Raw genomic sequence first — 24603 nt, 5'->3', positions numbered from 1 at the left:
CGCACATCTTGCGGGACTGCGTCAAAAATTCAAAGGAAGCAAAATCAAGAACAATCCCGCCACGGCTGGAGGCAGCCGCGAAGAGCGACGACCAAGACCGACAGCTATGGGCCGTCCAGCAGGTACTCGGGGCGCTCGAAAGGCAGGGACCCAGCGAGCCGGCAACGGCGAGCGGAGACCCGCGCCGAGTAACGGCAACCTCGTAGACGACGTAGGCCCTCGTCGGGGAGCGCGAGCGCCCAACTGCAGGCACAAATAAAGTCTGCTCCAATCCAATCGGTTTTAAAATTGGTCGGCCTTTTATTGACGTTATATCTTGCACGTTGTGTTCTTGGGTAGACTTGACTTTTCTTAACGAAGGGACCACTTTTTAAGCGCGCTGGGAAATCAGAAAACCTCCGTAATTTTCAGACCATAGTCCGCACCCGGTGTATAGTCCGCAGGAGCAAATGTCGGCTATATATATATATATATATATATTAGCAGACAAGGCAAATGAAGTGAGGGGCTCGTTTGACAAACATATTAAGGAAGCCAACAGTCACCGAAACCAAGGTGCATAGGGGAATGTTACTATTTTTTTAAATATCTACTGCCAATCAATTAGTTTTGTTAAAGAAAAATACTTATGAAGCAGCAGAAGAAACAACCATGCCGCCGGTGGGATCCGAACCCACGACCTCCGAATATCGCGGTCGATGCTCTTACCAACTCAGCTACGGCGACGGCGGTCCAATATGCTACTTTCGCGGGTATTTATGTTTTGCGTGTAAGCGAACCTTGAGAGTGTTCACCAGTGCCACCCTCGGCCGTAGCGGCGGACGTAGCACGTCCTGTAATACCGCAAGCGTGACGTGGAACGTCATCTAACGGCGAGGGCGGAAACTGTGCGAGAGCCCTCTTAAGCAACCTGTGGCATCAAGACTGCCAGAACCGAGACCATCGTTAAGCTATTAGCAGACAAGGTAAAGTAAATAAGGGGCCCGTTTGACAAACTTATGATGGGAGCCAACAGTCACCGAAACCAAGGTGCATAGGGGGACGTTATTATTATTATTTTTAATCTCTTGTGCTTATCAGTGGGATAATATTACTTAGATTAATAAATCGCTTAAAGAAAATTACTTATAAAGCAGCAGAAAAAACAACCATGCCGCCGGTGGGATCCGAACCCACGACCTCCGAATATCGCGTGCGGTGCTCTTACCAACTGAGCTACGGCGACGGCTGTCCAATCTGCTGCTCACGTGGGTATTTATGTTTATTTGGTGTACTCGAACCTTGAGAGTGTTCACCAGCGCCACCCTCGACCATAGCGGCGGACGTAGCACGTCCTGTAATACCGCGAGCGTGACGTGGAACGCCATGTAAAGTCATATATATATATATATATATATATATATATATATATAATAAAAAGAAGGCTCTTCGTCAATTCGAAGCCATCTCCATCCTTCTGAATTGAATGTGCCAGTCCTGGTGTTATATCTAAAGTTAAGTTTTCGCGTATTTATCATTGATATTCCTGAAGTTTTCCACATTTGTTCACAAATACAAGAGCCGGAAAGCAGCCACTCTTAGCTACCGCGACAGCATTTGCTTGCATATCGTAGTTGATTGCAGATTGGAGCTGATTTTGCTATATCTTTTAGCACGGTTACATGTCCCGTAGGCGCCCACCCGGGGCATATTTTTTTGTCTTTCATAGCCACCGGTAGGCTTCTCAGGCTCTGACAAAGGATCTGAAAAAAAAATGAAATCTTGTATAGTCCGCACATATAGATAATATCGTCTGCATGTTTTAAAGCTACCTACATACTATGCAATTTCCTTATGTTTATGGAGTTTTTTTCATTTAAGCCGAAATCGCTGAACTGTGAAGATTCAAATGTTTTTTTAAATATATTTTCCACGCCTTCCTACATATGAATCCATGAGATGAAACATTTCTCGAGTGGTTATTCGGCCCAGTCGTTATTCCACTGGTGGCATCCGCGGCCTCTGAAGCGTCCGATGCAGGCCGCGTAGGCCATGACGTAGGGGATGTACGTCTGGTCGTTCACACCGGCGAAGAGGTGCGACCATGGCCCCTGGGCGTAGACAGCCACGTCCTCTCCTCCGTGGGAGGCTAGACGCAAAGGGAAGGCCGCTTGCTGTACAAAGTCGATATGGGCTGCAGAAACGAGAAACACCATCGCGATCAAGTAAGAGTCGGAACCGTTTGCACGCAGATGACGGCTAACAAGGTAGCATTAGCTTTAGTAAAGCACTCTCTCAACTTTCTAAAGACGTTGAAGCACGTTAATTGCGATGCGAACACTGTCATTACAAAGAGTTTATCATCTTTGTGCTAGCCGTGGTTTTGCTCTGCATACTGCTTAACCACGTTAGTCACCATGTTAGGGTACTCTTGACGTAGAGGTACTCCTAAATGAAGACCACGAGGTATGATGGTAAGCTTGGAGGCACCCTGATCTTCAAGTATTGCTACAGAGTAAAAATAGGTACTTCTATCTTTTGTGCAAAGGTATGCGGCTTTCCAAGAGAGTTAAGATGTAATACCCCCTAAAAATCCTAGATAAACTGCCCTCAGCATTAGTGTCAAGAAATGTGAAAACAAGCCCGGCGTACCTTTCCCGCTGGGCATGTTGGCTAGAGTCATGTAAATTTATTTTCATCTAATCCGATGTTTTTTAAAAGCTTTTTCTGGCGACACAGGAGTGCTGTAAAGATTGCATATATTCGTTCTACATGTTTGCAATAGGCGTCATGGTGAAAAGCTCCAAAGCGCTCGCCATTTACTGAGCCTGATAGTCTAAATCGACAGTGCAACCCCCTCCCTGGCCCAATAAAAGCGTGCGCTTCAAGTTGGCTCTGGATTTCATCTCATGTTGTGGCATAATGCTTGAGAACAGCCTCACGGCGGTCTACATACATAATACGATGAATGGGCAACACTACAGCCCGGCCACTTCATGCAGGCGTCACGCAAACTGTTTCCTTCACAACTGTAGCTCTAGAATGGCGTCCCAGCCAAGGGGCTTCAATTTTCTCTTGCCGGTGACAACAGCAAGGCGGAAAGACGGCGTGCAGCAGCCGCGTTTATTGCCTGGAAATATGCTATCAGCGAGCACAGATAACTTAGCTTTTGCGGCACTGTCGTGCATTGTTTGAAGTTGTCGCGATCAGATCGTGTCCAAGTTTAGCGCGCGCACTGTTTGGGCGGCGCATCAAAATTTCAAGAAAACGAGCATAAGCGGACGGGAACAGTCTCCAGCGCCGAGCAAAGACGCATGTGCGGTCAACAAATTCGTGCGCAAGCTAGTCGCGCTGCGGGAGCGCAATACTGACTCACTCTGCTACATGAAGCAAACCACGGCACTCTCCACCTACGGCGGTGACAGGAGAGAACTGATCGAAAAAGCAAAGAAAACGTATTCTTGGAGCTACATGGCTGACCCTGTCATAGCACGAGTTGGCAGGAACACGAGTTGGCTGGTTCGAACCCTCTGAGGGCGCCCGTACTTCATAATAACCCAAATGAGCAAAACGCCAGCGTGGTTCACGCACTGGTGCAATCTCAAGCAGTAAGAGATAATCAGCCAAGGCATATCGCACAGCCCACGGCGTAGCTTTCTCCTGAATTTTTTTCATTACTTCTAATTTTTGAGCCCTGTTACATTCGACATTTTAGCCGCACTAAGATTTTTCTATTAGCTCCAAAAGGATACTTACAGGTCTCCACTTCAGTCATATTCCTCAGTGGTCTTGCCCCTTGCGGTCCTTCGGCGTAAGAAAGAACAGTGTACTCAACTGGAGTGCTGCTCGTGGTGTTCCCGGCAAGACCTTTGAAGGAGCAGAACAAACTCTGACACTGTCATTACAAATACATTCGTGCCCACTTATGACGTCCCCACTTACAAATAGCTCTCGCTTATCACGAACAAGTGCGGTGTTGCCATCAAATTCTCTATTAGGGCAATGGCATTGCATCTCAGATTCAACGAACAAGCGTTGCCACACAACTCGGTTATAGCGAAAGAGGAGACGCTGTAAACTCGACCCCGAAGTGGAAAATCCCAATTTGTTGCAGGAGCGGAGAGTAAGGAGCGCCTCCAAGCCACCATGACACCTCCTTCTCTTTTTTATTGCAACGGTGTACGAGTCACGTCCAGTGGTACGGCCCAAAAATTTATTCTTCTAGATTAGGTTGACAATCTGGGGGCGGCCCGCACCGGAGCAAGTGTTTCTGCCGTATAGCACGCAAAGAGGGGCAGGTCCAAAGCAAGCGTTTAGGGTCCGCCTCGCAGGCAGGAGCGGGGCAGAAGGAGCTGGAGTCACCGAAAGGGGTGTGATACTGTGCTGGCTACAACCAGATTATGGCTGGCTGCGGTGAGGGCGAAACGGGGGCGTAACCTTTGAAGCAAGACCTCTTCCCAGCTCACAAGGCCGCCAGGGAGTTCGGTTCCAGATGGTTGGAGAAGCGCTCGCGTAGCGCGCCGGGGGTTTTCTTTTCTTTGGAGGAGTATTGTCCCCGGAGTAGTTGGGGCCGCTTGACGCCAACTTACTTAACATTCATAGTCCTCATAACTCCACTAGCGCAGGGGCGCAGCGGTTAAGGGATGCGCCAGGGCACTGGCAGGTGGTTGTTCCTGTCACAGCCACCCGTAGGGATTGTGCTACCCATGTTTCTTTTCCGACCCATGTTTCTTTTCTCGCGCAGCTGGCGCGACGCTCCCCCGAACTTACCCCACCTTACTCGAGTTATTTTGTAGACAGAAAGGGGACACTTGCTGTCCGCGCCGCGCATGAAGCAAGTAATGCTTACAAATTAATAAACAGACGCGCATAGAAGACTTACACAATCTGGTTTTGTATTTTTGGCTCTAACATGGGAAGTCCAGTTACTACGAACCTCGGGTACAAGGAACGCAATCCGCGTGACGGTCAGGTTCGTTATAAGTGGGCTTGACTGTAGATACCTTCAGCATTAGACTTCATGCTTAACGGGCAAATCCATAATGAAAGCTCTGTTCAGGTCGATAGAATATAGAAGTCAGTTTGTGCCTATAAAACATGTATTTGAGCCTGAGAGGTGGCCTTGAAGATTTATACTCATGCTACGTTGGAAACCTACAAACATACAAATCCAAAATTAAGAAGCAGCATACTTCTTGTTCGCATGCTTCTGTGCTAGCAGTATAGCTCTGTTTACTTTAAAGACAGCACAGTTTAAAGACAGCAACTGAGTTTCTAGATAAGATGCCTGAAGTACCGTCAATCATCTAGAATAACGCTTTAATAGCCACGCATGATCACGATTTTTCGAGAAAGGTCCGCTCGTGTCTGGCGTACTTAACCGGGTGATTAAATTAAATTAAGCCACGTAGCGCCACGATCAACAAAACGCATGTATAAATAAAGAAAAACGAGTAAAATACCTGGACCCCAATACATCGGCGCGGTGGAACCCATGTCAGCACCTACCCGTCGGTTTCTGGTTGATCGGCTTACTATCCTTCGTGCTCTTTGGGGTATCACAGATTTGACACTTTTGCGCGATTGACTTCGTTTTCACAACCGTCCCTCTACCATTTAGCCTTAAACAGTAGAAGGGCAAGCCAATGGATGTTGAATGCTCAAGAGCGCATAAGTTAAGTATACCAACATGTTTAGAGGGAATGTTCAAAGACCCGTTGTTTAGTGTGGAGAAAGGCAAGGGATTGCCACTCACTTTCTTGCATGTTCTTCTTAACGAAAACAAAGGAGTAAATAAAGCACCTTTAAAGCATGAGCTAAATTCGCTTCTTATATCAAACCTGACTCAACCTAAAAAACTCCCATATAAATCAAATTCGTGATTGTCTATGGAAGCGCATTGTTTACCATGCTGCGATTTTTCACTATTTACCGTCACAGAGAAAAAGAAAACCTGGTGTTTCGACTTCTTTGCTGCAAAAGACTTGCCGCCTTACTGAAGATAGGCAGCACCCGTACAGTAGATGCTGCTTATGAAACTATCGACATGTGTATCGTCGTAGGAAGCATGAGCTGAAGGGACTGATCACGGAGAAGCTTACCGAAGATGTTCGTTCCCCGCGGTGGGTACCCAGCAATAGTCATAGTGTGAGAGTGGTCGGCGGTTACCACAATCAGTGTCTCTTTTTTTGGTAAAATGCTGACCGTTTTTTTAACTGCTTCATCGAACTCGAGGGCTTCTTGCAAAGCAAGCTTGGCGCGGTTAATGTGGTGACCGTGGTCAATGCGTGCGCCTGCGAGAAAAAAAAATGAAAGTTCAGTTCATAAGCACTTTTTACGAAGCTTCTTTATGGGGCAAAAAAGAACGAACTAAGAGGATCAGATCAACAGCGCGCGAAATCTTTGGAAGTAGAGGAAAGAGTATGCAGCCGATTCGAAATTATTTTGTGTTAAGGGCGATACAGAGGCTGTAGCTGGAGCTCGGGTAAATATTTTTTATTCTCAGTGATGCTCCAAGAGCCCCTCCTTTTTTTAATAAGTGAGAAGGTAAGGAGCGCTACTTCTGCGATAGTAGCGCCTGCGCATATAGAACTGACAAAACATGCAGAGAGTGTCTTCTGATGAAAAGTATTTTTTGTTCTCTCAAAAGCATAACACGGCAGCTGTGAAAGCATAGCTGTAAAAAGGCGTTCCGATAAGTGTCGCTGCGACAAAGGGACTTAGGGGAACGTTTTCCCAGGAGCGCAAAAACTGCTATTGCAGCCCAAACCTTTAGTTTCCAGAGAATGAGGCCTGCAGTGCAAAGTTCCGATTGGCCTTTCATTCTTGATTTATCCATACAGTATTAATTCTTGTAAAAATATTCCCTTCACCTCACCTCGTGCCGACAAAAAAAAGAAACGTTAGCCTTGGCTAACGATAATGATCACCATCATAACAAGGTGTTCTATTGATGTCGGTCAAAAGGATTTCCGCTCTTCCAAGGTTAAATTGGAAATCTTTTGCAGGCAAGCGACTCCACATCGGCCACATCTTGTAGCGATGTTGTACAGTGGTGCTAAAGTTAAACACATCCCGAACGCTAAGACGGACGGACACAAAACTTGCGCGCTGTATGTCTGACGGCATACAGACTGCCCCATGTAAGTGCGTTAACTCTTCTGGTAAAGTGACCTGGCCAGTTTTGGTGCTTCCTGCGCATTCAATGTTAAATCTGCTCACATGTGTTGCGCCGGTACAGCCCACACAGCTTGTAGTTAATGGCGTCTTGTGAGCAACATTGTGGACAAAGAATCATCTCTTTTTGCGAAACTCTTCTACAAAACGGGTAGAGAGGAGATAACCAGCATGGTCTTACTACCATGAGAGAATTCTGCTCAGCCCTTCGTAGTGGTGTTATTTTGTGATCGAAGTTTTCCAGTCTCTTCACCTTCAATATCTAAGAGCCTGAGTAATGTAAATCCGGCTTGTGCTGTAAATTTTTGTGTGGTTGCGCCCTTTTCAAACTGTATACCCATATTTCACCGCATGCCGAATGAAAAGTGAGTTGATAGTCAGCACGCTGTTTAGTCTGTTCTACTGTATTCCCGTCTCTTCAGCTGCCCTCTGTTTTCTTTTCGTAAAGTCTAGCTTGCTCAAAAGGCCCGTGCATTTGGCTGCTGCCTTTAATGTATACACTGACGCGCGGGTTAATTTATTGGAATCAGTACTCTTGTCCTTAATCATCACCTTTCTAATTGTTTCTTGATTTCCATTTATTTGCAATCGCTAATGCTTTCTCTAATGAAGCTCTAAAGCACTCTTTTTATTGCAATAGCATGCAGTCGAACAAGTGTGGACAGCACTAATCTAGGCTGTGCGTGGCTTAGCTGCATCTAGTAAATGGCGTCAGCGTGCTTAAACAGGCTTTACTTTTGCTACCCACTGTCTCCTCTCTTTCGCATAGTACTGCCGGTTCTTTCAGGCGTCAGTTTTCGTCTCCAGATACGTACTCGTCGTAGGAAACGTATATGCAAGACGTTCTCTGTTGCTTCGGGATAAAATAGGGCAATACGAAAGGGAATATTTTAGTTGCTTCAATAAAACTTAGGGGCAGGCGATGGTGGTTCCCAAGTGTCCAGGCAGGGTAAGAAATTGATCATTTCAGCGAAATTATCCTACCTGCTAGTTGCCGGGTAATGTTTTAGGCCATAAGGATTGCCGGCTTCTAAGCCACTGCAAATGCACACAAGATAACCAGTGCGAGTACGAGCGCATAGAAAGATTGAGCAAATACTGTTAATCGCATGTTTTGATAGCACTGGATCTGTAATTTCTCAAGCTCGACTTTCTGCCAGTATCTTCTTTCATTCTAATCACGCATATACATGTCCACGTCATTTTCTTTGCACGCCCAAGTTATGTTACCGGATTCAAACATTTGGAATATTTTATGCAGTCTTTAGCATCTCTTAAACATCAAGCAAGTCTTGAAAGGGGCTTGGTTTAGCGATGTGTTCCCCTTATCGTAGTGTTAACTGGTGCTACTGCAACAAACCGAACATAATTATTACCACACTTCATGCATACAGTTCCGAGTTTCCACTTGTTTAGAATCTCGCAAGTGGTTTTAAAGGTTCTTTGTTTTGAACATATCATTTTTGACCTATACTACGCGATGGATGCGGGTGGTAGTAAAGATAGTCTGATCTCGACAACTGCACATCACAACGCACGTTACGATGAAACGCGCCTTTACATGACTAACCAGGGCAAACAATGTGTCGTGTGCACTGCCCTCACGCTAGAAAACCCAACAGTTTAGTTAGTCGAAATCGTTTACAGAACTGCCACCCGAGACTTCCGGACTGTCAAATGAAACGCTAGAAAGCGTGAAAACTTTTCGCTTCGGGGAATAAGGCCGCGTGTGACCGCATGAAATTTATGCATGGGTTGAAAAACTCTGCTCAGACGATAATTCTCTTCTGTAGTTAAGTATACCTCACGCGACCAAGTCTTGTTCGATGACGTAAAGTGCGATACTGTTTCCTTAGTGTTATAAACGATAATGTAATACAGAGAGCAATATACAGCCCAAAAACAAGCATATAGTCCTCGCGCGGAGTGCAATGAGTGCTGAAAAGCAACGTTTTATGCTGCATTTAAGGAAGTATGAATAAGGTCACAAACTTAGACCTACAGTTCCATATCTTACCTTCAGCGAACAAAATGAAGCCTGCAGGATTCCTCGCAAGGATTTGAATCGCAACTGTAACCATCTCGGTGAGATTTGGCTTCGTCGAGTGGGGCTGGCTTCGGTTGATCCAATAAGGCATATGATCACTGTCGAAGAGTCCTGAAATATAGGCCAAATACAGGGAAATGCTCCGGGTGCGCACTGACAGCTGTTTTGCCTTTGAGATGATACAGATCAGTACTAAGCTGCAGCCTCAACCTACAGAAAAATTAAAACACTCGCGCGTCCTCATCGAGCAGCTTCATATTCTTTGGTGCTTTCTTGCTGCCCAATATCCTCCATTTTGTTTAGGCATTTATTATGTGGAGCAGGCGCTAGATATAACACTCAATGTCATTGTCAACTTTATACCGTTAACGTTTAAGTTAGGGTAGGATAACATGTATCTAATAAACTACCAAAGCACTTTTCAGGATTGCAGCTCAGTGGATATTTGTACTCGTCAGTGCGTGGTATAAAAAGGGAGAGAACCTGTCGATGGCGGGAACAGAGAATGACGCGAAAAAGCACCATGAGCCAGCTTCGTTTCCGATGGTTGAAGAAATGTAACTGTAACAGACTGACGCGTGAGTCACAATGCACAGAATCAAAAAAGCGCTTTATTCCAAGAACACGACTGCTTAAATAGCTGCGGCGGTGGCCCGTTATCAGCACGACCGGTGATAGCAACACAGGCACAGAACTGGCGCATGCTCTCTTGTGGCACACCTACGTCACAGTGCGTGACTGCACAATCTACCACATCCCTTCCCCCTTAGTCATCGATGCCGTAACGTCGCACTGGGTTACGTTGGCGAGTGGAACGCCGGAGCGGCTGAGACGTCTCGGGCTCCGGAGGTCCCAGTGCGCGGCTTGACATAGACGGCAGAGCGAACGAGGGACAGGTTTGCTGGTCTGTTGTCCGGGGATCAGAGCACCATGCTCTGCGAACGTGGTTGCGGTGGCGTCGGTGCACAGCTCCGTCTGCCGTACTCGGCTCGTACATGACGTGGCCTATCGGTCGCGACACGCGTGCAAACAACCACTTGGGCCCTGGCCGGAAGTTCCGCGCGTACACGGCGTCACCAGACTGGAAACCTCGTGGTGGCGGCTGCCGAAGGCAGCTTGCGTCACTCTCATCCGGGCGAAGGCTGGATAGGGCGGTCCTGAACTTCCGGCCCAGCATGACTTCGGCTGGAGATTTCCCGGTCTCGGCGTGCGGAATAGAGTGCTGTTTGAATAGAAATCGTGCAACCTTGCATAATACGGTGCCCTGTCTGTTTCCGTAACGCACACTTCAGTTCTCGGACCATCCGCTCCGCCCTTCCGTTGCTCGCCGGGTGGTACGGCGCCGCATACATATAGCGTATACCATTCAGTTTCAGGAAAGCCTGAGTTTCTCTGCTTGCAAAAGCGGTGCCATTATCCGGCACAACCCAGTCGGGCAAACCATGTGTTGCAAACATTTTGCGAAACTTTTCAATTACTGCAGATGACTGGAGAGACGGCATCACTTCAATTTCGGCCCAGTTTGACAGGGCGTCTACAACCACCAAAAAAAACACGCCCTGGACGGGTCCTGCGAAATCCACGTGTATTCTACTCCACGGTCGTTCAGGCTTAGTCCAGAAATGCGTTGGTGTCCTTGGTTCACTCTGCCTGTTTTCCTGGCATGGCGTGCAGTGCCTCACAAACTCGACGATCTTTTCGTCCATCTTCGGCCACCACACGTACGACCTAGCGATTGCCTTCATGGCCGTCACTCCTGGATGGTTAGCATGCATAAGGCTTAGAACTTGCTTCTGCAGTGCCTCTGGAATAACTACGCGGCTCCCCCAGAGTACACAGTCACGATGTACGGACAACTCGTTTTGTCTTACCCAATATGCAGAATACTTCAGGGCTACCCGTTCTCGCGGCCAGCCCTCCAGGATCCATTGCTTCACCTGGTACAGCAGGGGATCACCCCTGGTGAAGGCTGCCACTTCCATTGCGCTCACTGGAGGGTACTCCACAGCTTCCAGAAGGAGTATGTCGCCTGGCGCCTCGGTCTTTTGGCGGGTTAAGGGGCCCGGTAACCTGCTTAGGCAGTCGGCGTTTCCATGGTCCTTGGTTTTCCTGTACTCGAGCACGTAATCGTATGCCGACAGCATTAGCGTCCACCGTAACATGCGGGGAGAAATAACCGCCGGAATTTGCTTCTGCCTCTGGAAAATTCCTAGCAAGGGTTTGTGATCCGTGATAATGAGGAAATCTCGCCCACAAAGGTATTGGTGAAAATGTCGAACCCCAGAAACCACGGCAAGAGCCTCACGGTCAATCTGAGCATAATTGCGCTCCGCCCTAGATAGCGTTCTGGACGCATACGCCACAGGCTGCTCATTTCCTTTGCTGTCGCGATGAGCCAAAACAGCTCCTACACCCACAGATAATGCGTCGCATGACAACACTAACGGGACATCCGTCTTAAAATGCACCAGCAACGAGTTAGACGTTAGCAACTTCTTCAGGCTCTCAAACGCTTCCATATGCTCTGCACCCCAGTTCCATGCTACGTGGCTATCCAACAAACGATACAGCTTTTCCGCTACTTCTGTTCTTCCCTTCAATAACCGATTATAGAAATTTATCATACCCAAAAAGGCTTGCAGTTCCTTTTTGTTCTTGGGTGCAGGAGCTTGGTGGATGGCCTCGACCTTGACCTTGGAGGGGTAGATGCCCTTTGCGTCAATCCGATGCCCTAGAAACTCAAGACTCTCCTTGAAAAATTCGCACTTTTCCGCTTGAACTCTGAGACCCGATTTGCCCAAGCGGCTGAGGACTTCAGCCAACATCCTTTCATGCTCCTCAATCGACTCGCTGGCAATCAGGATGTCGTCTAGGTATGTCGCTACGTGCGGCATTCCAGCCAACACGGTGTCCATGGTTCTTTGAAAAACACCAGGAGCAACGGACACGCCGAACGGCAGACGACAAACCTTGTATAGCCCCTGCACGGTGTTAATCGTGAGCAACTCTGCCGTTTCTTCATCTACCAACAGTTGCTGATAGGCCTGCGTCAGATCCAGCTTGGAAAAAACACGCCCCCTTCCTAACCTCGCAAAAAGTTCTTTGCTTGTCTGAAGTGGGTACACATTGCTTTTGACGGCCTGGTTCACAGTGCTTCGATAATCCCCGCATATTCTGAGGGAGCCGTTTTTTTTCCGCACCACGACGATTGGCGTTGCCCAGTCGGAATACTGAGTGGGTTGTAGAATTCCCAGCTCCACCAAGCGGTTAAGCTCTGCCACGACTTCCTCCCTCATCGCAAACGGAATGCTACGACATTTCAGGAACCTGGCTTGGGCGCCCTCCTTGAGTTCGATGTGGATGCGGGGTAGGGCAGCCCCTGGAAACGTGTCACTGAACACCTCTGGAAACCTTTCCAAAATGCCTTCTGCTCTGGCGTGGACGCTGTAAAGGCCAGCTATGCTGATTTCCAGTGGCTGGAACCAATCCCGGCCTAGAAGAGTGTTTCCCTCTTTTTTCACTACAAGTAGTGGCAACTTAAATTCTCTGCCTTTGAACTTCACGGGCACGGACGCTTTTCCCAGCACGTCGAGACCTTCCCTCGTCCAGGTAACGAGTTGCGTGTTGCAATCTTCCAGCTTGATCTGTTTCGCCACTTGCAGCTTTTGAAATTTGTTCACATTAATATTAGACCTGGCAGCTCCAGAATCTACTTCCATAGGCACGCTTTCCTTCCCAATCTCTACAGCGATAACGTACTTTGGCGTCCCACTTTTTACTTGGCTGATACTGAACGACTCGTCGTACTCGCTCTTCACAGCATGTTCCATATCATCCAGCTGCATTTCCACTTCTGCTTGCTTTTTTCGGCATGCTTTTGATAAGTGTCCCTTTCCACCGCAGCTGAAGCACACAGAATCTTTGTATCTGCACCGCCATCCTGAATGGGCTGCCAAACAGCGAAAACAACGCCGCTGTCTTTCTGGTTTCTTCATGCTCGCCACCCTTCCTACTTCCGCCGTCAACTCCTGCTGGAACTCGGGTTCTTGTGCATTGCTCCTCATTGCTTTTTGCTGCTTGGCAGTCGTTTCCGCCGTTACTGCTAACTCGTATGCCGTCTCAAACGTCAGATCCTTTTCCGCCAACCAACGCTGTTGAACCACACTGTCCGAAATTCCATAAACCCGACGGTCACGCAACATTTCCTCTAACGGAATTTTCGTACCGCCAAATCCGCAGTTCTCGGATAACTTGCGCTAAGCAGTGACATAGTCAGCCACACCCTCTCCGTCTTGTTGGTCGCGCTTCGAAAAGACGTACCTCGAGTATAGTTCAGATGGCTTCGGGTTGATATGCTTCTTCACTGCGTCGACGATGACTTAATAGCCCACGTTGGGTGGCCGCGAAGGCTTGACGAGGGTTGCTATGAGGAGTACGTCTCTGGCCCACAGCAACTGAGCAACACAGCTCGTTTGTCGTCATCCGTTGTGAGCTTGTTAGCTGCGCACGATAACTCAATGCGCACGACATAATCTACCCACGATGAATTTTCACTGAGGTCGAACTCTCGAATGCGACTGCCGAAAGCCATGTCGCCGACCAATAGGCCCTTGCACGGGTTCGACCGTGCCTCGTCGCCACTGTAACAGACTGACGCGTGAGTCACAATGCACAGAATCAAAAAAGCGCTTTATTCCAAGAACACGACTGCTTAAATAGCTGCGGCGGTGGCCCGTTATCAGCACGACCGGTGATAGCAACACAGGCACAGAACTGGCGCATGCTCTCTTGTGGCACACCTACGTCACAGTGCGTGACTGCACAATCTACCACAGTAACGTACCCACGAAGAAATATACACATGATTTCCGAGAGGTGTTATAAAGCAAGACCTTTGTATGGATGCACCAATTCGTTATCCAAAAGATGAATCGATGAGAAGCTGATGCCTTTTTCGACTGTTTTCATCATATTGAAGGTGTCGCGAATATTACAGGTTTGCTCTGTTTTCTACTACTTAACGATCTGGCAGCTCTTCAAATTGGGGAGCGCGCCTAGAATTTCGTTATGAGTGGCCGAGTTATTATCTTGCTGTCTTTAACAGAATAAGGACACTGGCCCAAGCGGCCTTTCTTTTGCTTGTTTAAAATGCGCTTTCAGCTGCTTCAAGAAAACATCTTCCGATTTGCCGCAAGTGAAACGGATCTCGTGCACACCACCTGACACTTCCGGACTGTCAAATGAAACGCTAGTAAGCGTGACAACTTTTCGCTTCTGGGAATAAGGCCGCGTGTGACAGCATGAAATTTATGCTTGTGTTGAAAAACTCTGGACAAACGATAATTCTCTGAGATAATAAACTAAGATATTTCACTGAATTCTACAGCTGCTGCGGCTAGCGTGAATGTTTCTTTTGGAAACATAGAGATGGTGGCATTTCTAGACTTCGTCATTTTGTCGAATTCTTCTAGAGCATGACATATTTTATCGCATGCTCCTTAAGGAAAGCAGCTTTTCGGGTGCCATCTTCGTTCCCAAAGTTTCAAAGACGGCCGAGCTTGTTAGATGAAACGCTAACACCGGTGTTTTACACCGTAATTTGAAACATGTTGAAAATAGTCTACCACCTGTAGCTTTCTACACGGCAGTTAAGGTTGCCGTTGAATGACCATCCTGCCATGAGAAATTATCTGATTGGTTGCGCTGACGAGTACGAACGCTCGGAGGTTAGCGTTGTGCAGTCTTGCAAAATGATAACTGAAACTGTGTTCAACTTCATGCTCCCTTAAATTCATGCAGGGAGCATTTGGAGGCAGTTTGGCAATGCTGATCTTAGAAACCTCAGTATATGATGCCGTGAATAGTACCGTCTGCATTCAAGGAAAGATGAAAATGCTCATTTGAAGATGAGAAAGTTTAGTTCATTACTCTCCAGAAGCTCTGCCATCAAACCTAGTCATTTGATTTTATCGCGGATTACGCCATGAGCTTGTGCTAAATTCAATCAAAGGTGAAAAGCTGGGCAAACCGCTGATGATTCTTCAATGAACCCTTCATTTTGCGCACATGTGTATCTGTACGAAGCCTTCGGAATACATGACTCTCACGCTTTGCAAGTAAAAGGTCACTTCAATCAAACAGGGCGAATAATGGGTGTTCATTCTATCTAGTCACCTTTCGAGTCAGAAGTGGGCTTATCTATCCTAGATTCTTAAGCATTTTGAATAGCACGAAGAGGCCAGGACGAAGAAAGAAACATTCGCAAGCAGCGCTGTTTTTTTGTTTCGTCCTAGTCTTTTTTTACGTTATTCAAATGATCAACTTTCACCAACTTGTCCAGTTTCCGGTTCTGCCTCGAGCCTTATTACGGAAAGCGATTTCTCGAAAATCACGAATTGGCTTATTTGTGTGTGGTTCTTCGACGTTACGTGAAGAAACACCTAGGGGCTGAATGCTACGTGAAATCCACCTCTGCATATAACGTATGCGGTCAGGCGGATAAAAATGAGATGGTGATTTTCACCGTCAGGCAGCGAATGAACTAAGATATTTTACTGAATTCTACAGCTACTGCGGCTAGCGTGAATGTTTCTTTTGGAAACATAGAGATGGTGGCATTTCTAGCCTTCGTCATTTTGTCGAATTCTTCTAGAACATGCGCGTTTCGAAATATTCGCCCCCAAAGTATCACCTGAGTTTGTGTGATTACGCATTTAAGGCAGTGGCAGTCGACGCAGAACTCTTCCCTAGTGTGACACAGCTGTTGCATGGGGCGTTTCTGCCATTTCGATGGCCAAAAGTTCATGAGAAGCAGTTATAAGCCAACCGGCTGTTCTACGCCGTTGGCCGAAGAAACGTCGGGTCAAGCCGGGAGGAGCTTCGCTCCAATTGGCACTGCCATATTTGCGCAACTGCGCGGATCGAGCTGAAAATTTGGACGCGAATTAATCTTAGAACACAGTCGCATTGCGAATATTCCAGCAAATGGAATTGCGTAGGAATACGACTGCTTCTTAGGAAACCTTGGCTTTCGCACTCCCTAGCCCCCTACTCCCCAACCTTCATTTTGCTCTTTCTCGGCACCCTTTTCTTCTCGTTTTTGTTTGCTTCCCCGTATTTCGTTCAACCGAGCTTCTCAATTGCTTTCTCCTGAGTTTTTCCATGTCAACCGAACCAGTCATACCGTGCCACCCATTGCATCATCTCTGCATGGACACATAGTCTTTGAAGCTCACCTTGGCTACCTCTGCGCCCCCCCCCCCTCCCCGGATCCCTTTCTGCTGAGTTGGCCTCTTTCTCCATCGCAGTTTCCCTGGTCAACCGGTTAGCCCTCGTTAGCAGCTATCCTGGCTGGACAAGATATCTTCAAGTTCACGCTCCCTATCTTAACACCCTTCTCACTTCAAAGTCTCCTTCCCCTAAACAGGGTTTCCTCCTCGGAGCGAAGCCCTATTTAAAACTCGCCAATGATGAACGATTTGCCCAGACAAGCCCTATTTTCGCAACGATGGCTAGCATCCTAAGGCCTCCGTCTCCCGTGTTCATTTTGTGTTGTCAAGAAACCAATCTGCCTGCCCACTTTCTTCCATTCCTCCAAAATAGTGAGCGATTTAAACATCAACTTGTAGCCTCCTAAACTCAGTGATAGTCTCTTGAAATGCTGGCTGCGTTCAGCAATAAATTATACACCTACACGAAGTACGGATTGCTTCGGAAAGTAGCTCAGAATTACCTAGTAAATAGTCGGTCGATTGTGTATTCACAGCAAGAAGCTTGGATCTGTTCCAAACATAACGCGCTTTGAATCTCTTCTTCAATTCCTTCCACTTCTTGATCAAGTTCTTGCCGTCGCTTCTTTCCCCCTTTTTGCCTTCTTCATCACGTTTCTTTGAGCTGAGAAAGACTTTCCGGCCTCCTCCTAGAATCACCTGCAGATAGAACCATAATTCATCTCTAAAATTTTCATTTTTGTCTTCTGCAGTACTATTTTTTTCGCGTAAGACCCAACAGACATCGTTTTACCTGCGCATATTTTTGGAACCAAAAAAATTTGTTTGCTGTGCCAATACAGCCTCAATATGCAGCTAATACAGCTTCGATATCCGTAGCAAGGGCCTAACACTTAAATAGGGTGGTAAATCAAGAAGAGTAATACAGTGAAATAAAAATATAAATAAAAGTAATATCCAAACTACACGAACGTTCCAGGCAGGGAAGTGAATCGCAGGAGGACAAAATCGGGAGAATATTTATTTAATCGTGCTGAAGCCAGAGAGGCGAAATAAACAGCAACTGAGTTCTATGTGGAGTCTTAAGTGAACCAACTGCAAACGGTGACCGCGGTCGCTTGCCAAGTGGTTGCATTAGGGCTTATTCGATGTGGAAAAGCAGTAATGGAGTACTTGAGCGTGCTGAGCACGGCCACGCAAGTACTAATTGCATATCTCTTTCAGCTGGCACATAGAAAATGAACATCACTGTTTTAACACATTGTTAACATCTAGAATGCCTTTAAGCTTATTAAGAACACTCTTTGTAACATTAATGCGGCGTTTTGGGTAGTAGATGAGAGTTAGAGGAAATTTAGGTGAGGTGGCTTTCTTTGTGATCTGAGTTATAAATTATGACACCGGTTGGTATAATGGGATGTTACTTCTGAGGAACGCTTTCTAAAACATATGCTTCTCTTGCTTACATTCTTGCGTCTTTGCCTGCACTTGTGGCTACATTTACATGGAGGCGAAATGCAAAAACTTTCATGTGCGGTTTGATGCCAATGCTCGTTAGAAATTTTACGGGTGATATAAATTAATTCCCAGCCCTCTACTCCGCTACGGCGTGCTTCATAGCCCCTGTGTTGCTTCGGGCGTTCAGCACCACATTCCAGTATGCTTATGCCCTTCAATTCTTCACGCATACCGGACCGTTGTTATGACAGTTAATTATGAAAACAATGCAAAGGTAATGAATACTAATTAGATGCTTTGTCAATTCCTTGCACTATGAGACATCGTGAGAGAGGACGTCCGGCGTGCTTCTCTTCTTTTCAGTTTTTGAAACCTTAATAACTTCCATGTGGTACGTACGCTACTGCGTAAAGAGCAAACTCGCAGCTTCTGAGAATGTGCTAAACCTTGAAGCGATTTCTTCTTTTTAAGTAATTCGGCGCTCAAAACTTACTGCAAATAGAGTGATTTCTTTTTATGTTGGCGAGCGTACACACAAAATGGTAATTCTGGAAACAGTGAGGTAGTAGCCCCAGCTTCAGCAATTCAGTGCGTGAAAATTTCGCCACAAGAAAGATCATTTTTCTCTCTGGATTTCTAGCGTAATGTGCCCCTCCTACACTCCTCTATTTGTACGGTACCTCTGGTGCGTATTTGAGGAATCTTGCTGTTTCAATTAGACAATTTCCACCCTTTGAGAGGCTTTGGAGAAAATCATATCTGGAGATAAAAAACAGTCCATGATTCGCACTGCAATACTAATTTTTTATCTTCAGTTCTCGATTACTCTCTGGGTGCAAAAAAATGTTTAGAATATCAATATCGAAGATCAACTGAAAGGGCTGAGCAGTCATGGTTGCCCAAATAATGCCTAGCGATTCCGACCACCGACTCATGATCGGTACCCAGTACTGCTTCAGTGTTGTACATGAGTACGTTAGCAAGCCAGTGTCGAGTTTGTAAATTTCAATTAAGCCGCCGACCTTTTCCATGTTAAAATTAGTCTCTCCGCTTTGTTTTAAGGTACTTGCAATACAGCATGGCGACGATACTTGTTTTCATATACTTTACGAGTTCCTTTATACATCTCCACTGCAATAAACCACGGATTTTCATTTTAAGTTATCTTGTGCTGAAAAATGTTTACTTCACCGAATAAAAAAGTAATCTGCTTCTACAAACAAACCGAGTCCATAATACATGTCCACGGGGTAATTTTGAGCACCTGGTAACGCATGATCAAAACACAAGCTGGGAAAGCCCTTTGGAGAGCTACTGATCCTGGGACAAAGTGTTGGCGATTGTCATGAAATCAACGCCACGCTGCGGCGACGCCGCGAGCTGCTCCACGAAGGATCGGTGCGGGTGAAACAACGTTGTTTGCTCCGTTGTGAGAGTTTTGCTCTAACAATGCATCGTGAAAGCGCTGGTGCATTCATGTTTGCATGGGTGATAGCGTGAAGTGAATGACGCGCCACTTGTGCATCATGTGAACTGATATCGGAAGCGGATAAGCGACCGCTGTCTGCAAAAGCCGGCGGAACGAATAAACGCCCATTTCTTGTTCTGCACGACCCACAGCTGTTTCTTTGAGTATGGCTGCTCGGCAGCCGCACGCAGCTATTAGCGCTCCGCGTCGGCGCTGCAGGTTTTTGAAATTCCGGATAGTGATTTCTCCCTTCGAGAAACGAAAGACTGCTTCACTCACATATGGTAGACACCAAAAACAAACAAGCATGATTTTATGGCTAAATTTTAAAACAAGCGCGATTCGACCTTGGTTAAATCCGGAGGCAATCCTCCGTAACGCCGTCATACAAAATCAATTGAAGCGTCCACTCTAGGTTATGAAAATCGCGAAAAGCTTTCGCTGCGTATTCGGTGAGAGGATGAGCTACTATTCCTGGAGTTGATATTCATCCTATTCTATGAATTCAGCGCAAAGCATGTACCATACAAAATAAGTTCTGGAATGATTATAATGGCGCATCTAGGCAGGCGATATTGAAGAACTTTGTCCAGGTGTTGAAGAGGGCCTGTAGAGTGAAAACGAAACCCATCTCGGTTTGTGATGAGCTACAGCTCTCCAGGCTGGCCCAGGAAATCAGCGATTGCATGAAAGGGTCCCTTGAGATATTTTTTCCGGTGAAAACCCATGAGCAAGACATGCCTTTTAGAACCATTTTTAGTGTGCGGGACTCTTGGCAGCAGAAGGTGAGCAAATTTATCCTGAAGCATTTGAAAAGACTGGAAGTGGAGGATCCCTTCGTCACCAAGAAATCTACAGAGGTGAAGTTTTTTTTAAACAGCAGTCTTCTATTGGATACTTGTTTTCTGTGGATGTTGACGATTTATTCTATTCATTTCCGCATAGCCACCTGTTCAAATCCGTACGAGAGCGTATTGAACCTAATGGGACCATTGCATTTCAGAACACAGCTGGACTAAGTGTGGACAGTTTTTTGTCACTAATTGAGTTTTACCTCAGGTCTACGTTTGTTTCCTTTGAAACAGAAATGTATTAGCAGAGGAGAGGCATTTGCATCGATTCCTGTGTTGCCCCCGCACTGTGTAACACATTTTTATCAACTATTGGCCGAGCTTTAGCTCCTTCTCTTGACAGTGGCCCAGTCCTGCGAATTCTTAGATACGTGGACGTGGACGACTTCTTGGTGATGCTAAAAAGTACTAACTCTGCATTGACCCTTCCCAGCACAGTGGAAAGAATCTTATCCGTTTTCAGACAACAAGGAAAAGGGCTGGCTTTTACTCATGAACTACCAGACAACAACAGCTTGCACTATTTAGATATTAATATCAAATTTTTAGAAGGGCGAGTGTGTTGGATATATTTCCCCCGAGCAAAAAAATAAAGAACTGCTTCCGTACGGATCAGTGCACTCCAAGACAGTTAAAAGGGCCATCGATTCACTTTGCCTCGAGTCTGCATTGCTTAAGTCCTGTGCTCATATGGCTGAGGCTAGCTTCAGCAATCAGATCGAAAGGCTTTAAATGGCTGACTTCCCGTGTTTTGTAGTTTTCAGCGTAGCAGAGACCCTACTTCAAAAAATTAAAGGCAAGAATAAAAAATCCCATGCTAAGCCGGAATCGCGGCGACCACAAGTGGTAGCCTATATACACCGAGTGGCGCACAGCTTGAAGAAGGTTGCTGGTCGGTTCGACGTAACTGTCGTTTTCCCCGCACCGAAAAAGCTGAGCGGGTTATGCTCGCGGATCATCCACAAGGAGAAAGCCCTGTGCGAAAAGAGGCACGGCAAGAATTTCGTATCCTGTGCCGTCGGAGTGGTGCATGAAATCCCACTGATTTCTGGAAGGGTCTATAGGCCAGACGGGTCGCTGCATTAACGACCACCCTATCGAAAAATCTCGTATGATTTCATATGTGTCTCGAATGAATTCACATGTGTTACATACGAGCTATACGTGTCACAGTTGTGTCCCAAATGAGCTCATATGGGCAGCATATGAGTAATATGTTCCAGATATGTGCCTCGTATGAACACTTATATGGTTCATATGAGGAGATAGGTGTCATGATATGCGCCTCAGATGGACGCATACGGGGTCATATGTGTCATAAACGTGTCTCGAACGAACCCAATGGGGGAGCATATGAGTTAAATGCGTCAATTTTTGTGCCTCATATAATCGCATGTATGGTTGATATGAGGTCTTCTGTGTCCGAAATGTGTCTTGTATGAACTCATATGAGATATTTGTGTCCCGAAACATGCCTCGTATGAACACGTGTTTCATATGAAATCATATGTGTCAGATATGTGCCTCGCATGAACTCATTTGGGCTCAAACGAGCTCATACGTGTTGCGAATATCTCGGGTGAACACATATGTCTCGGGTGAAAATGTCTCGTGTGAACGCATGTACGCGGCACTCGTGTGCCGACAGGAGCTCCGATGTGCATCTCATCAGCGTACATCTATTTCTTGGAAACATTGTCATTCATTAGTGCCTCGCATACAGTCGCGCGTGCTTCGTGAAACGTGCGGAAATCTAGCGGCCAAAAAGCAAATAACAAATGCGGACCAGAGCATGAAAAAGACAAAAGAAAACGCTTGAGCTGTTTCACACAATGTTCTCCTCGTTTCTCTGTTTGCGCCCTCTATCTTCCTTTGAACCCCGGTTACGCAAGCTGCATATCGTCCGGCGTTTTCAATGTGCTTGGATACACGTCTAGATGGCATATAAATATGGCATTCCCTGCTTTGTTGAATCAGTGTGAAGCTACGCAACGAGTGACTGGGGTATTTCCTTGACAGAGCTCCGGGTCTCCGGGTGTAACAAAAAATACTAGCCCATCGCAAAAACGTGCTTCAATGCTTAATAAGCATTGACTTAACAGAGCCCAGCAAGATTCACAGTATCAGTGGAAGAGGAGTTCTCTAGTTCCGTTCCTTGAACCAGGCAAATAACCACTTCATGTGACGTCTTACACTCCAGTTCCAAAGCAATGGAAAGGACAGTGAATTTTATCACACAAAAATAACGCAGTAGCTCCGTCTGGCAGTCGTGGAGTAGAAGAGAAAGAGGAAGCCGTTCTGAATGGCTGTGTGTTGAATTGCTTCTAGCTGTGAACAGCGCACAGGCCGTTGGCCGAGATCTCCGGACATCTGAAGTTGCCACGGACTCGTACAAAGTTGTCCTCCCTCGACTACCTACCGGTAATGTTGTCCTCAACACCGTCTCTCTGCATGCTGACCTCAAGGGTGGCCCATACCGCGCTCCCGACTTCCGAGACGCGCTTGCGCAGATTGTGGACCTCCGTGAGATTCTGTGTATTTGCCAGTACCAAATGAGCGACGTTTGGATGGTTACCTGCGAGAGCAGTTCCTCAAAACAGCAGCTTATTGACAAATCAGAGTTCCACGTCAAAGGTTTAAAACGTATCGTGTTTGACCCGGACACCAAAAACGTGAAGCCCAAGCTTCTTTGGCTCCCGCGCTATATGAAACACCGGAGGATTGCGGAAGCTTTGGAGCCTTTTGGAACTGTACAAAATATCGAGCGCTAGAAGTGGAGATGCTCAGGAATAGAGCACATAGAAACAGCAAACCGTGAAATCTCGCTCACGCTCAAGGGCGGAGTGTCAGCATGTACAATACCTCACACGCTGAACTTTTTCGAGGTACAAGCTTTAGTTGTGATCCCAGGAAGGCCTCCGCTGTGTCTTCGTTGTAACCGTGTGGCCCATGTACGGCGTCAGTGTCGTACGCCTAGATGCACCTAGTGCCGACGCTTTGGGCACACAGTAGACAGTTGTGTAACGAGTTATGCAGACAGGTTGCGCCAAGGCAACTGGGCACATGAGTGGTGTAAGAGCACATTATGGATGCGTCGGATGTTGTGGAAGCGTCGGGTGAACTGAGTCATGAGCTCCAAACAGATGGACCAAAGGCTCCTGCACCGAATAACGGCAAGGGTCTGCCTGCGAGTACGGACAAACAGGAATCCCCGTCTCCAGACCCAAAGCCACCGGACCCGGGTCTGCGCGGGTCTGCTACTTTGAGTCATGTGCTTGCTGCTCAGGAGCCACGTGTCACCCAACGATCACGAGAGCAGAACGCCCCTGCGGTAGAGTCAGTGGAGGCGCTTCAGCCAGTGAATGTGCCACATGCCTTCTGTGCCGGTCGTGCCCCTTCGTCGCCTGGGTGCAGCAGTGTGTCTCCTGAAGTGTCAGCTTCTAGCGTGTTCGGTGCCCCGTCCCCCGTCGGCTGTCAGCGTGGTTGCGAGTGACGTGGCCCACTCGGATTCATGAGCCCGAAGCCTTGGATATCTCAGAAAAGGCGATGGACAACAGCGCACCTTTGAAACATCCTGCAGATTATGAGGTGTGCGTCGATGGCGATGTGCACAAGGCACCTGGTGTGTTGGCATTGGGGTGACCTCAAAACGCAGGGCGATGTCTGCCCTACAGGCTGCCGATTTGAAGGCTGTCCGCCCCAGAACACGGGCTGGCGTTCAATAAGACAGGCACCAAAAATGGCGGGTGACACAGCATTTCAGGTCGCTACCCTTAACATTAGGGTACCCTAATGTACCCTAAAGGCTACCCTTAACAATCGTCAAAGGCAACATCAGTTACGGCATCTTTTAAAAAATGGGGTGTGAGTGTGGCAGCCATCCAGGAAACCAAGCTGTCCTCTGATGAGGAGACTGAAGCTGCTGTCGAGCCTTTTCTGTCAGAATTTAATGTTATCGTTAGTCATTGAGAGGCTTATCAGGTGGGTGCATGCTATTCCTGGCCAACACACTGTGGATTACTGCCGTGTCGTATAGCACAGATGATGACGGGCGAATTACCTGCAGTGACCTCGCAATTTCGGGTGTACAGTGGCGAATTGTTTTTATTTATGCCCCTGTAAAACAGAGCGATAGAAGGCTATTTTTCCTGTCATTAGTAGACCATTTGTCCACGGATCGTAAAATTATGCTGTTGGGTGATTTCAATTGTGTTTGTCGAGATGAAGACCGAGCAGTGTTAAGTAAGCGATATGACCCTAGTGCTGCTTTGCTCACTGATTTGGGATGCGAATACAACCTGGTGGATGTTGGGCAATATAAGGCACATAAGATCCATTTCACTTATTTTCAGTGCTCCTCTAGTGCTCGGCTTGACAGGGTTTACGTTGCAGCAG

At 46.9% G+C, this 24603-nt stretch overlaps 1 protein-coding gene across 1 annotated transcript in view; it reads right to left on the bottom strand.

The window, feature by feature from the left end:
* Positions 1-1885: 1885 nt before the first annotated feature.
* LOC144124670 (alkaline phosphatase, tissue-nonspecific isozyme-like) overlaps positions 1886-24603 on the bottom strand; it is a 30675-nt gene continuing 7957 nt past the window's right edge. The window contains exons 3-7 of the mRNA XM_077657488.1: positions 16935-17130; positions 9173-9313; positions 6081-6272; positions 3736-3846; positions 1886-2173 (exon numbers count right to left, since the gene is read on the bottom strand). Coding sequence (XP_077513614.1) covers positions 1959-2173; positions 3736-3846; positions 6081-6272; positions 9173-9313; positions 16935-17130 — 855 coding nt within the window. The 3' untranslated portion in view covers positions 1886-1958. The remainder of the gene's footprint in view (positions 2174-3735; positions 3847-6080; positions 6273-9172; positions 9314-16934; positions 17131-24603) is intronic.

This window comes from Amblyomma americanum, chromosome 3 (genome assembly GCF_052857255.1).
Source record: "Amblyomma americanum isolate KBUSLIRL-KWMA chromosome 3, ASM5285725v1, whole genome shotgun sequence".
Classification (NCBI taxonomy): domain Eukaryota; kingdom Metazoa; phylum Arthropoda; class Arachnida; order Ixodida; family Ixodidae; genus Amblyomma; species Amblyomma americanum.
Note: the sequence above shows the minus strand (reverse complement) of the source record. Positions and strands in the feature narration are given on the sequence as shown.